Raw genomic sequence first — 12,025 nt, 5'->3', positions numbered from 1 at the left:
ATCGCCCGATGAAGCAAAACTCTTCTTCAACTTGACAGAAACTGTGAAACAAAAGCACCCGTCGGTCACTACACTCTTATCCCTTGGAGGTTCAGAAGTAAATGCTTCAATCTTTTCTTCCATGGCAAGCAGTCCTTATTACCCAAAATATTTCATTGACTCCTCCATAGAAATAGCTAGGCTCTACGGTTTTCAAGGTCTCGACCTAGCGTGGCAATTTCCGAACAATAGCTCTGATATGTTCAACATGGGTGTTCTCCTTCAAGAGTGGAAATCCGCCATCGCTTTAGAAGCAAGAAACTCTAGCCAGCCAGAACTAATCTTGACAGCAAGGGTTGCTTATTCACCATTCATCTCTACAAGAAGTTACCCTCTAGAGGCAATACAACAATACTTAAACTGGGTTAATCTCGGAGCTGCTGGCCACTACAAGCCTTAGTTGGAGAACGTTACGGGCGCTTACGCAGCTCTTTATGACCCGAATAGTGATGTTTATGCGGATCAGGGTGTGAGGGAGTGGATGAATGGAGGATTATCGGCCAATAAGTTGGTTTTGGGTTTGCCTTTATTCGGCTATGCATGGAAGCTTGTGAACCCTGAAGACAATGGCATCGGTGCACCGGCAACAGGACCGGGGATTAAAAAAAGTGGATTTTTGAGCTATAAGGATATCAAGAATCACATTAAAGGATTTGGTCGTAAAATTGATGTCAAATACAACCCAATTTATGTGTTGAATTACTGCACAATCGAATCATCTTGGATTGGCTTTGATGATGTTGAGGCTATCAGAGCTAAGGTTTCTTATGCCAAGGAGAAGAAGCTACTGGGTTACTACCTGTGGCGAGTGGGGTGTGATGATAATTGGGTGCTTTCTCAAACAGCAGGTAATAATCTTGATTGTTTCACTCGATAGTACTAATTTTAATTAAGATCTTTATGCCATTTATAGTTAATATGATGATTATTGTTTCAGCTGAGGCGGATATAAACAACTCTTCCGATCAAGAGGATAGTAAGAGACCTTTGTTAGCCATTATTTTGTCTTCAACAGCAGCTGTTATTCTTCTACTAGGATTGTTTGTGATATATTATTGGCGGAGGAGAAAGCTCGAATCAAGAGGTAAATTTTTCTAGCTATATTATGGGGTTCTTCAATCAACTAAGGTGGATCTAAATGTTTATGATCTGAAAAATAAATTTCCGACACTGAATTATCTTAATATTTTTAGTATCTGGAAATTAGTTACCAATTTTGAAGTAAAAAACTAAAGAAAATAGAAAGAAAAAAAATGATTTGTTTTTTATCTTATGATATTACATGATGTTTAAAATTTGTTTTTAAAAACTATTTTTAAAAACATTTAACATCATATATTATCAAATGTGTTTTCTTAGATCTTTTTCTGTTCGTTAACAGAGATGCCAGACTGGGTAAAACGATCCAAGTATACAGTTAATAAAGCAGCCGTAGATTTTAGCAGCAGTGTTCCTAATCTGGTGGAGTACACAATGAATGATATTGAGGCAGCTACAAATAGATTTTCAATCGAAAATAAGCTTGGGCAGGGTGGATATGGTCCTGTTTACAAGGTAGTATATATATATATATTCAATTTCCATGCTGTAGAATTTGGCTCCGACTATTTTGGCTTGAGGAAGAAAAATAATTAACTACAAATTAGTTTTTCTACCAACCATACATGGGTGTATTTTGCTAGGGTGTACTATCGGATGGACAGGAAATTGCAGTGAAGAAACTTTCAAAAACATCCAAACAAGGATATGAGGAATTCAGGAATGAAGTTATGCTTACTGCAAAGCTCCAACATATAAATCTTGTTAGAGTTTTGGGTTATTGCATTGACAGGGAAGAACACATGCTAGTCTATGAATACATGAAAAACAAAAGCTTAGACTATTTCCTATTTGGTATGAATTTTCTTGGTGCGGTTTTTTTGGATTTAATATTTCCTCCTATATGAGTGGTACTCCAGATGGTAAATATAGCATTGATTATTACTTCATAAATAAATTTGATGCAGACCCCAATAGACATTATGCTTTCGATTGGAAAAAGCGTGTGCAAATTATTGAAGGGGTTACTCAAGGGCTTCTATATCTCCAAGAATTCTCAAGATTCACCATTATTCATCGAGATTTGAAAGCTAGTAATGTTTTGTTGGACGGAAATATGAAACCTAAAATATCAGATTTTGGTATGGCTAGAATTTTTGTAAAAGAAGATGTTGAAGCAAACACAGAAATGATTGTCGGAACGAGGTAAGTATATTTTAATATTTTCTTTCAATACTATTACATACTCAATTTAATAAGGTTTAGTAATTGTTTATAATTTCTAACACAGGGGCTATGTTCCTCCTGAGTTCTTGAGAAGGGGTATATACTCTACAAAGTCTGATGTTTATAGTTTTGGTGTCTTACTTCTTGAAATCATGAGTGCAAAAAGAGTTAATGGGCGCTTAAATTTCCTAGATTATGTAAGTTTCTCTTGTAACCCTTAGTATTTGGTATCTGTAGTCATCTCTAATGTGAACGTGTTGAAGTTTTTAAATTATGGATTAAAGGCCAATTGCTAGTCGTTGGCCTCTTAATAAGAAATAGTCCAAAGTTAGTGACTAATCACTAACAAGATAAGGTATCAAAAGTACTTATATTTTATCATCTTCAGGCATATGAGTTGTGGAAAGATGGCAAAGGGATGGAGTTTATGGATCCATTGCTAGATGATGCAACTTCCTCTTGTAAACTCAAAAGATGCTTACAAATAGCTTTACTATGTGTCCAAGAAAACCCAAATGATAGACCGTCCATGCTTGAGGTTTCCACGATGCTAAAAAATGAGTCAAAAGATATCGGGATTCCAAATTGGAAACAAAAAGATGGAAATGAACAAAATGAAGATAAACAAAAGGCAGAAATTTGTGGAGAGAGCAGCTCAATTAATGATGTGACAATGTCAGATATTGTAGCTAGATGAGTTACTATAGACTTTATGAGATGCATTTATCTATATGTTACCTTTTTCGGATTTATCTTTAATTTTCTTATATTTTATAAAATATCATTAATATTTTAGGATTTGGTTTTATATTATACTTTTTCTTAGTATTACTTTCATCATAGTTTAAAGTTTATCCTTACCCTTATTATTATGCAATTGCAGAATCGGGAAAAAAAGTTTGAAGGGGCTAAACATGTTTAACGAATGAGGGAAATCAAAGTATAGAAGTTTATTTAGAAAAAAAAGAAAAAAAAATTGCATTTAATGGGAATAAATGATTGAGTTTAGGAATTAAAGGCCAAAGTTAGAAATAATTAAAAAAATATGAAATAAATATTTTTACATACAAAAACTTTTGTAAGCCCAACCCCGGCTAAAAGCTTAAAGGGGCAGTCTGACACTTTTATTATATCCAAATAATAACTCACGTTAAGTTACCACTTGACATAACCTTAAAAGCTTAAGTTAGTCAACTAGGAATATTAATTAATACTTAAGTCTAATGTTAGAAAATCCACAATTGTGGACTAACATTAATTATGATTTGGTTTGATAAAACTGGATAAATATATAGTCCAATGAGATATCATAATTGGCTTGTATGATCATTCCAGAATTTATCTAATACACTTTATTTTATATAATTTAGGTTGATGACAAGTGTGGGCTTGAGCGTTTAATAAGCTTTAAAGTTGATTGGACCTTTAATGGGCCCAATAATTGATATATATTGGGTAGATTATCTTTCCAAAATGCGATTATACAATGAACCCTATTTTGAAGTCGAAATTCTGGAGCAAATTCAAGAAATTTAGAAACCATAATAGAATCAGGTTTTTCTAATATTTAATCTTTAAATTTAGTATTCTATAATCAATATGTAGATCTTGGGATTAGTTGTTAGAATCATGGTTATCAAATCGTGTATCGTATCGTGTATCGAAAACCTAATTTTTTGAATCGTGTATCACGTATCGTATCGTATCGTATCGTAAGATACGTCTTTTTCAAAAAAATTAATAAAATAATCAAAATTTTCTAAAAATTAATATAATCCCCAAGATTAATTAGAGAATTTTATGGGATTATTGACTTTAAATTACGGTATTACATAATCAAAATTAATTACAAAATTCCAAGATCAATGTATATAATTATTATCATGTAAAATGGGCAATACATATTCCTCTTCACTTTCTCCATGCAAAATAGGTAAATTTGGACAGGTTTTAGGGAATCGGGTTGGGTGACCTGGTTTCGAACCGAAATTGTTTTTGGACCTTTAGCCCAAATTAATAAAGTCGTATCGATTTATATCGATATTTTTAAGGATACGAACGGATACGTATCGTATCGTAGGATACAGATCAACGTATCGAATGGTTTAGGATACACTCTCTGATACGTATCGTTGGCGACCTGTATTGAATCGTATCGTATGATACGTATCGGGTATCGTAGGATACTAACAACCATGGTTAGAATTGAGTGAAATTCATGTTGGAATTCCTACAAATTAAACCTACAAATAACTTATATTAGAGGTTGGTACAATACTTAAAAATGAAAAAAAAAAAATCGTATGATTCAAAAATAACGAAAATGAACGAAATGAAGCTAGCCATAAAGAAGCTNACTGAATTCCACCTACGTCCATCATCAGCTGCCACCTGTCCCAACTAATATTCCTTCAAACCAACTTAAAACAAATCCTAACTTCCACCCTAACAAATATTTGGCTATATTCCTCTACTTCTTATTCCTATTCTTCCTGTGGTACATTATCTTTATTGGTTGCTCATCAGATTTCTACATCTTTGGTGTGGAGACTCTTGGGTTTTGGTTTTGGTTCTGGTTCTCATCTATATGCCTAATCATCTAAGCTTCAAAGAAGCCACCATTCTTGCTTCCTGGTAATTCCAATTTTCTGCACAATCGTGGAGGTAGTATCTATTAGACTAGGAACAACGCATTCAAATCATTTGAAGGGATTACTCAAAAGATTTTATATCGTCAAGAATATTCGAATTTTAGGATAGTTCACAAAGACTAGAAGGCTAGCAACATTTTATTGGACAAAGACCTAAATCCTAAGATATTGGATTTTGGCATGGCAATAGCTTTTACAACAGATGCATGTGAAGCAAAAGTCGGCCGCATTATTGGAACATAGTAAGTAATTAACTTGTCTGTCAAGGTTTTAATTAAACACGGCGTTTTATATGTTTCATTTGTTGAATTATTGACAATTTTCGATGTTTACATTGAATTGCAGTGGCTATATTCCCCCTGAGTATGTAAGAAAAGGCATATACTCCATGAATTATGATGTTTATAGCTAAGGAGTTCTGCTTCTGCAAATCATCAGTGGCAAGAAGACTGCATGCTATTATGGCTCCTGCAAATATTTGACCCTTTTAGAATATGTAAGTTACCAGTCATTCTTTCCTGTAGACGTCCTGATTTTTTAAAATTTTTTGTGATTTACTATAGCAAGAAGCTTTGCCAAAGTTGGGTAACATTTAAGTTACTTCAGGGGTATGAATTGTGGAAAGATGTTGAAGTCATGGAGTTTTTATTGCTTATCACTAGACGATTTGTCTTCTCCATGGAAACTAAAGAAATGCTTGCAAGTAGCTCTACTATGTATCCAGGAAAATCCTGCAGATAGACCAACCATTTTGGATGTTTATACGATGCTCAAAAGCGAAACTGCAGCCATCTCAACTTTTAAAAGGCCTGCATTTTCAGTTAAAAGAGATGAAGATGAGGAAAGTAAATGTGCATTGAAGGTGAAAATTTGCTCAGTCAATGAGGTAAACAATCACCAAACTGGTAGCCAGAAGACAATATAGCCTCTCATGGTGCATAATTAGAGAAGATATTGACATATTCGTGCTCAGTCACCGATCAAGTAGGCCTAATCTGTCCTAGAATACGATGGAAGCTGCCCTTGGAAAGTTGTAGATAATCACAAAATTTGCTTGAAAATGTAATGAGTGTTCTTACATTCAAGTGTTTATAGAAAATATTTTGTTTCTGGAATTCAGCCTATGCTCAATTTTCTGTAGTGCCACTAGCTGAGAAGCCAATTCTATTCATAAGCCCTTTGTGAAATGTGACGCTGTATTACATAAAAAGTTTTCTCGGTTCTGTAGGCTTCGTTTGGTTGGATTTTGAGAATACTACTTTTAGTATTCCCAAAAAAGTTAAACAGTAAAATACCCAAAAACTCACAATATTATTCAACTTTATTCAACATTTTTAAACCCCCTAAATTTGTTAATTCAATTAAATACCCCTAAATATTTTTAATGTTTTTGTTACGGCGACTCCGGCCACCCTCCGGCGGTGGTGGTCGGTTGTCTGTATTTGAGGATGGATTGGGGGTGTTTTTGTTAACTTTTAATGTTTTATTATAAGGGGTGTTTTGTAAAAAAATAAACATAGGGGGTATTTTAAATTTATAAATCTTACATCGTAATACCTGTCCAATTCAATTTTTTTTTAACTTTTTTCAAAAAACTTTTCTCAAAAACACAAAATTGTGAACCAAACGAAGCCGTAAAGTTTGGCCCATGAAAACATAGCCTTCTTTCAATTTATTTAAAGAAAGAAAATCCCTTTTGGGGAAACATATAGTGTTTTACCCTTGACCCACAATAGCAAAAGCAGCCTTGGTGCCTTTACGATTACGCAACTTCAACTTGAAAAAGAAACAAGAAAAACCTGGTTCAAGTTTTGACACGTTTCTGAGTTCAAAAGCTCATATTAACTGAAGACTGCAACCTGGCAGCCACAATCAATCAATTGATGATACGTTGATTAATTTCTATAGCTGTAAAATGATATTTTAATGAAATTTTTATATTTTTAATGGGGTTTTTAACATTTTCAGATGAATTTAATATTAAATGATCTCACGGGACAATTTCTCCTTTTACTCTCTTTCTCAATAATTCATGAAAAATTTAACAAGTCTGGCATGTCTTGACAAGCAACAGAAGCCAAATGACTTGAACCTGTCTCATCATATTTTCTAATTGTTTTATACATGGCTAAAAAATTCTAGTCCTAGGGAAGTATCAAGCAGCTTGTGTTTATGGCAAAAAAAAAATATGATCATCTTCCTCTTCATTTTTATTATTTCTTTCCAGTTGAAGTTTTCTATTTCACAAAGTTGGATCAAAGCTGGTTACTGGTATGTTGGTAGTGAATTTCCCATATCAGAAATAAATTCTGCCTTGTTTACTCACCTTATATGTGCTTTTGCCAATGTAGACTCTTCCACCGACCAGCTCTCCATCCCATTTGCCAATGAACAATACTTCTTGAGCTTTAGTGGTACCATCAGAGGCAAAAGTCTATCAGTTACAACTCTTCTGTCAGTCTGGAATGGACAGAATGCAACAGGTCAATCCATATTGGGCAACAAAGTGAACTATTCAGTTCTATCTTCAATGTTTAGTGATTCTTCTCATAGGAAGTCTTTTATTGAATCTTCAATGAAAACCGCCAGGCGTTATGGATTTCAAGGGATTGATTTGTTCTGGCTGTGGCCTAATGGTATAGACTTGAATAATATGGGAAGGCTTTTAGATGAGTGGAGAGCTGCAATTACTTCTGATGCGAGAAACTCTAGTGAGCCAGAACTAATACTGACAGCGGCTGTTCGGTACATTCCAAATCATGAAACTGTGAGTTATCCGATTGAATCGATGAAAAGGAACTTGGACTGGGCACATGTGGTTGCATATGACTATTTTCTGCCGTCCATGGATAACGTTACGGGCACCCATGCGGCTTTATACAACCCTGCAAGTAATATTAGTACTGATTTCGGTATAAACAACTGGTTAAGCAGAGGATTTCCAGCTAACAAACTGGTTCTGGGTGTGCCTTACCATGGCTATGCATGGACGCTAGCGAACCCAAATGACAAAGCTATCGGTGCACTTGCTTTTGGGCCTGCTATCACCATTGATGGTTCCATGGGGTACAAGTTAATCAGGGCATTTATTCAGAATTACGATTACGGAGCTGCTTCCGCATACAATGCTACTTATGCAGTGAATGTATTCACTAGTGGAGCAACTTGGATCAATTTTGATGGAGTTGAAACGATTCGAGCAAAAATTGCTTATGCCAAGGAGAAGAAACTCCTTGGTTACAATGCATTTCAGCTGTCTAATGATGATAATTGGGCACTTTCTTTGGCAGGTGAGTGATTGTTCATATCAATTCTTGAATTTTGAAGACAGATTTTAATTGATTTAGTGAATTACATTTACAGCTTCTGCAGAAAAGGAGAATCAGGAAAATAGGAGGCGATTACTGCTGACGATTTTGCTTCCAATTACTTTAGTTTTTATCCCAACAGCCTGCATGATTTGTTACTTTCAAAGAAAAGTAATCAAGATAAAAGGTATTCAACAGATTTCAGTTTTCATAATATGAAAGGAGAATCATATTGATTTTTGTTCCTCTTTTCCATTCCAGGATCGATGCTTCGAAGCAGAAGAAGGATAACTATTCCCCAAAACCTTGAAAGCAATGCTCCAAAGCTGAAAACTATGCTCCAAATCTGCAAGTTTTCAGCTTTGCTAGCATCAAAGAGGTTACAAACAACTTTTCTAATGCAAACAAGCTAGGTGAGGGTGGATTTCGCCCCGTATATAAGGTAAATATGCGCGATATTGTTAAGAGAAAAAAAGAATCATACACCTGTTAGGGGAACATAATAATCCTATCCTTCAAATTTAGTTTTTTATTAAAAAGAAACTATAATTATGTTAAAAAAGTGATGCTAATGAAGCAGTTGGTGATGCTAATGAAGAAACATATTTTCAAGAGTTACAAAAAAATTAGCTTATTTAGTTAAATAAAACAATGAATGTATTTTACTAGGGTATCCTCGTAGATGGTCAGGAAATAGCAGTGAAAAAACTTTCTAAAACTTCGAATCAAGGGTTTGAGGAATTCAAGACTGAGGTTATGCTTACTGCAGAGCTCCAACATGTAAATCTTGTCAAAGTTTTGGGTTTTTGCATTGATAAAGATGAACACATATTGATCTATGAGTACATGCTGAACAAAAGCTTGGACTACCACCTTTTTGGTACAATAGTTTCTCTCCAACTAACTTTTTTTTTTTTTTCAATTTTTGCAGCTTCGAAAATATATATATTGATTAGAATATTACTAATTTGTCATTAATAAATAAATGCAGACCCTTGTGCACGAATTCTTTTGGATTGGACAAAACGTGTTCAAATCATAGAGGGGATTATCCAAGGACTTGTGTATCTCCAAGAATATTCGAGATTGACTATTATTCATCGAGACCTGAAACTAAGTAATGTATTATTGGATGAAAATATGAAGCCTAAAATATTAGATTTTGGTATAGCCAAAATTTTTGTGGAAAATGATCATCAAACAGAACGAATTGTTGGAACATAGTAAATACACGTAAATCTTCTTTTATTCTATATTGCTTTGTAAGCTTGCACTTGTTAAGACACATGCTTAACACACTATCTCTGATAATTCAATGCAGTGGTTATATCCCTCCTGAATATGTTAAAAGAGGCATATATTCAACTAAACTTGATGTCTATAGTTTTGGGGTTCTACTTCTACAAATCATAAGTGGAAAAAAGGTTTCATCGTTATATGGCTCACATGAAGACTTGAGCCTTCTAAAGCATGTAAGTTTGCCATTAATATTACTAATTAGTATTGGAAATATTTAATTCGATATATATATTTTCATATAAAATTTCAGGCATATGAGTCATGGAAAGATGACAAAGGCATGGAGTTTGTGGATCCATCATTAGATGATACACAATCCTCTTGTAAATTAATGAGATGCTTGGAAATAGCTCTACTATGTGTCCAAGAAAACCAAAATGATAGGCTGTCCATGTTAGAAATTTCCTCGATGCTCAAAACTGGATCCACAAATACAGTAATCAGCCCTAAGAAGCCTGCTTTCTCAGAACAAAGTGATGAAAAGAAAATGACTAAAAGTTCAGAATTAATTTCGGTTGATGATGCAACAATTTCTGAAGTGGTAGCAAGATGACTCTAGGCTTTTGCAAGACCAATATTTGGTGGTCCTTGGAGATCGGGTAGGAAGCTGCTTAATTTGACCATTATAATTTTCTGCAATGTTATTGAACCTATTGCCATTAAACATGGATGCCAACTATGAAAGCGATTAATTGGTTGTAGTTTCATCTTGTATTATATGGATAATTCGAAGAAAAGGCCAATACGATGACATTGACTTGATGCATGTCATTTTATTGGTTTACTTTAAGCTAATTTTTTTAAGACATTGAGATGTTTAGCTCAGAACAAAAAAGCAACAACAAAGAGCCGTCTAAGAAAAAATAATGAGTGACATATATTCCAGCTCAACATATTACATATTACATACGTAATTATTTGTCCTCCAAGAAAATAACAGGAAATGTCGATTGGACTTTAGCAATCTATTAAGTTTATATTGACTTACCAATGAATACAAGTTTTTTTTCTCTTCTTGGTTACAATAATGTAGGGTCATAGTTTGGCATAAATTAGACTTCAGCCATTTATTAAGTACAAGGTGCTCAAGGTGTTCACCAGTGCTTACCAATGAATGCGGACATTATTTGATTATATTTTGCGATGTATTTGTGTTAGTGGTTCCATGCTGCTAATTAGCAACCTCTAGATGTATTTGTTGAAAATCGGAGGAGTAAAAAATAAAATAAAGAACAGCAAATAACAACACACAAAGGCACATGATATTTTACGTGGTTTGGCATAACTTGTCTACATTCACAAATGAAAAAGATTCACTATACTTATATGAATACGATACAAACATTTATCACAACATCAATCTAGTAACTTTACATAAGCGGACAACTCCGAATGCGTCTGCGTGACTGACAACTCCAACAAAGCCAACCAGTATTCTTAGTGGCCATTATTGTATAAGAACTTGGATTGAAGGAGGAGTGTCTGCAAATAAGTTGGTTTTGTGGTTGCCTTACTACGGCTACGCCTGGACGCTGTTAAACCCAAAGATTAACGATATTGGCGCAGTAGCTATCGGACCAGCCATTACAGCAGATGGACTTTTGCGGTACTATCACATCAAGAATAGCAGAAAGGGGAATAAAGACGTTCAAGTTAATTGGGAAAATTTGGATTAGTTTTGATGATGTAAAGGTGGTGAAACTAAATTTTCTTATGCCAAGGAGAAGGGGTTGCGTGGTTACTATGTGTGGGAAGTACCTTATGATGATGATTGGGTTCTTTCCGAGGCTGCAAGTAGGCAATAATAATTCAATAGTTATTGTCATCTTGCTGATCATTTCCGTTATTATTCTAATAATGTCTGTCCATAAGCAGCAAATATACCACATAAAATGTACAAAATTTTTGTTACATTCCACACTGTCGACAAATGATTTTGAGATTTAAGTTTATAACAATCAAACACACAATAAAAGAAAACAGAAAAATAAATAGGACATTTAATTTATCCTGATTCATTCCGTTTAAGGAATTACGTCTAATATTCAAATAGAGAATTTTGATTTAAGTTTATAATGAATAATGATGACAACTCACTCTCACTCTCTATTTTTTATTACCTTAGGTTTCTCACTATTACATAATATATATAATAGAAAACTCTACTCCATTTGGGTTTACCCAAATCTAACTCAACACAAGCCTAAATATTAGTAAACTAATAACAAGTCGCTGACAATTGTAAAATGTAAAGGAAGAGTTGTAAAGTTAAAAGACGATGTCGTTTGAGCGAAGTTAGTTAAAGTCAGTCCCTTAGCTAAACATAAATTGCTACCTTGAATCTTAACGTAACATGCAAAAAAAAAATTCGCCAGCTGTCAGAAATGATATTTTAATGAAATTTTATATTTTTAATGGGGTTTTTAACATTTTCAGATGAATTTAATATTAAATGATCTCACG

The 12,025-nt window shown here is 34.1% G+C and overlaps 3 protein-coding genes across 3 annotated transcripts; all 3 read left to right on the top strand.

Annotated features, from left to right (window-relative positions):
- Positions 1 to 247: 247 nt before the first annotated feature.
- Positions 248 to 2,300, top strand: LOC116133000 (cysteine-rich receptor-like protein kinase 11). The gene is made up of 6 exons (XM_031418678.1): positions 248 to 403; positions 506 to 887; positions 977 to 1,123; positions 1,421 to 1,593; positions 1,722 to 1,932; positions 2,046 to 2,300. The coding sequence occupies exons 1-6, from the start codon at positions 248 to 250 to the stop codon at positions 2,285 to 2,287; spliced, it is 1,311 nt and encodes a 436-aa protein (XP_031274538.1). The 3' UTR covers positions 2,288 to 2,300.
- Positions 2,301 to 5,580: 3,280 nt separating this feature from the next.
- LOC116132999 (class V chitinase-like) lies at positions 5,581 to 8,111 on the top strand. Its single transcript, XM_031418677.1, has 3 exons — positions 5,581 to 5,841; positions 7,183 to 8,021; positions 8,096 to 8,111. The coding sequence occupies exons 1-3, from the start codon at positions 5,581 to 5,583 to the stop codon at positions 8,109 to 8,111; spliced, it is 1,116 nt and encodes a 371-aa protein (XP_031274537.1).
- A 749-nt stretch (positions 8,112 to 8,860) lies between these two features.
- Positions 8,861 to 10,322, top strand: LOC116133141 (G-type lectin S-receptor-like serine/threonine-protein kinase CES101). Its single transcript, XM_031418821.1, has 4 exons — positions 8,861 to 9,156; positions 9,262 to 9,486; positions 9,585 to 9,735; positions 9,813 to 10,322. The coding sequence occupies exons 1-4, from the start codon at positions 9,020 to 9,022 to the stop codon at positions 10,113 to 10,115; spliced, it is 816 nt and encodes a 271-aa protein (XP_031274681.1). The 5' UTR covers positions 8,861 to 9,019; the 3' UTR covers positions 10,116 to 10,322.
- Positions 10,323 to 12,025: the final 1,703 nt, after the last annotated feature.

Source organism: Pistacia vera, unplaced genomic scaffold (assembly GCF_008641045.1).
Source record: "Pistacia vera cultivar Batoury unplaced genomic scaffold, PisVer_v2 Contig265, whole genome shotgun sequence".
NCBI classification, from domain to species: Eukaryota; Viridiplantae; Streptophyta; class Magnoliopsida; order Sapindales; family Anacardiaceae; genus Pistacia; species Pistacia vera.
This window is presented reverse-complemented; position numbering and strand designations above follow the sequence as displayed.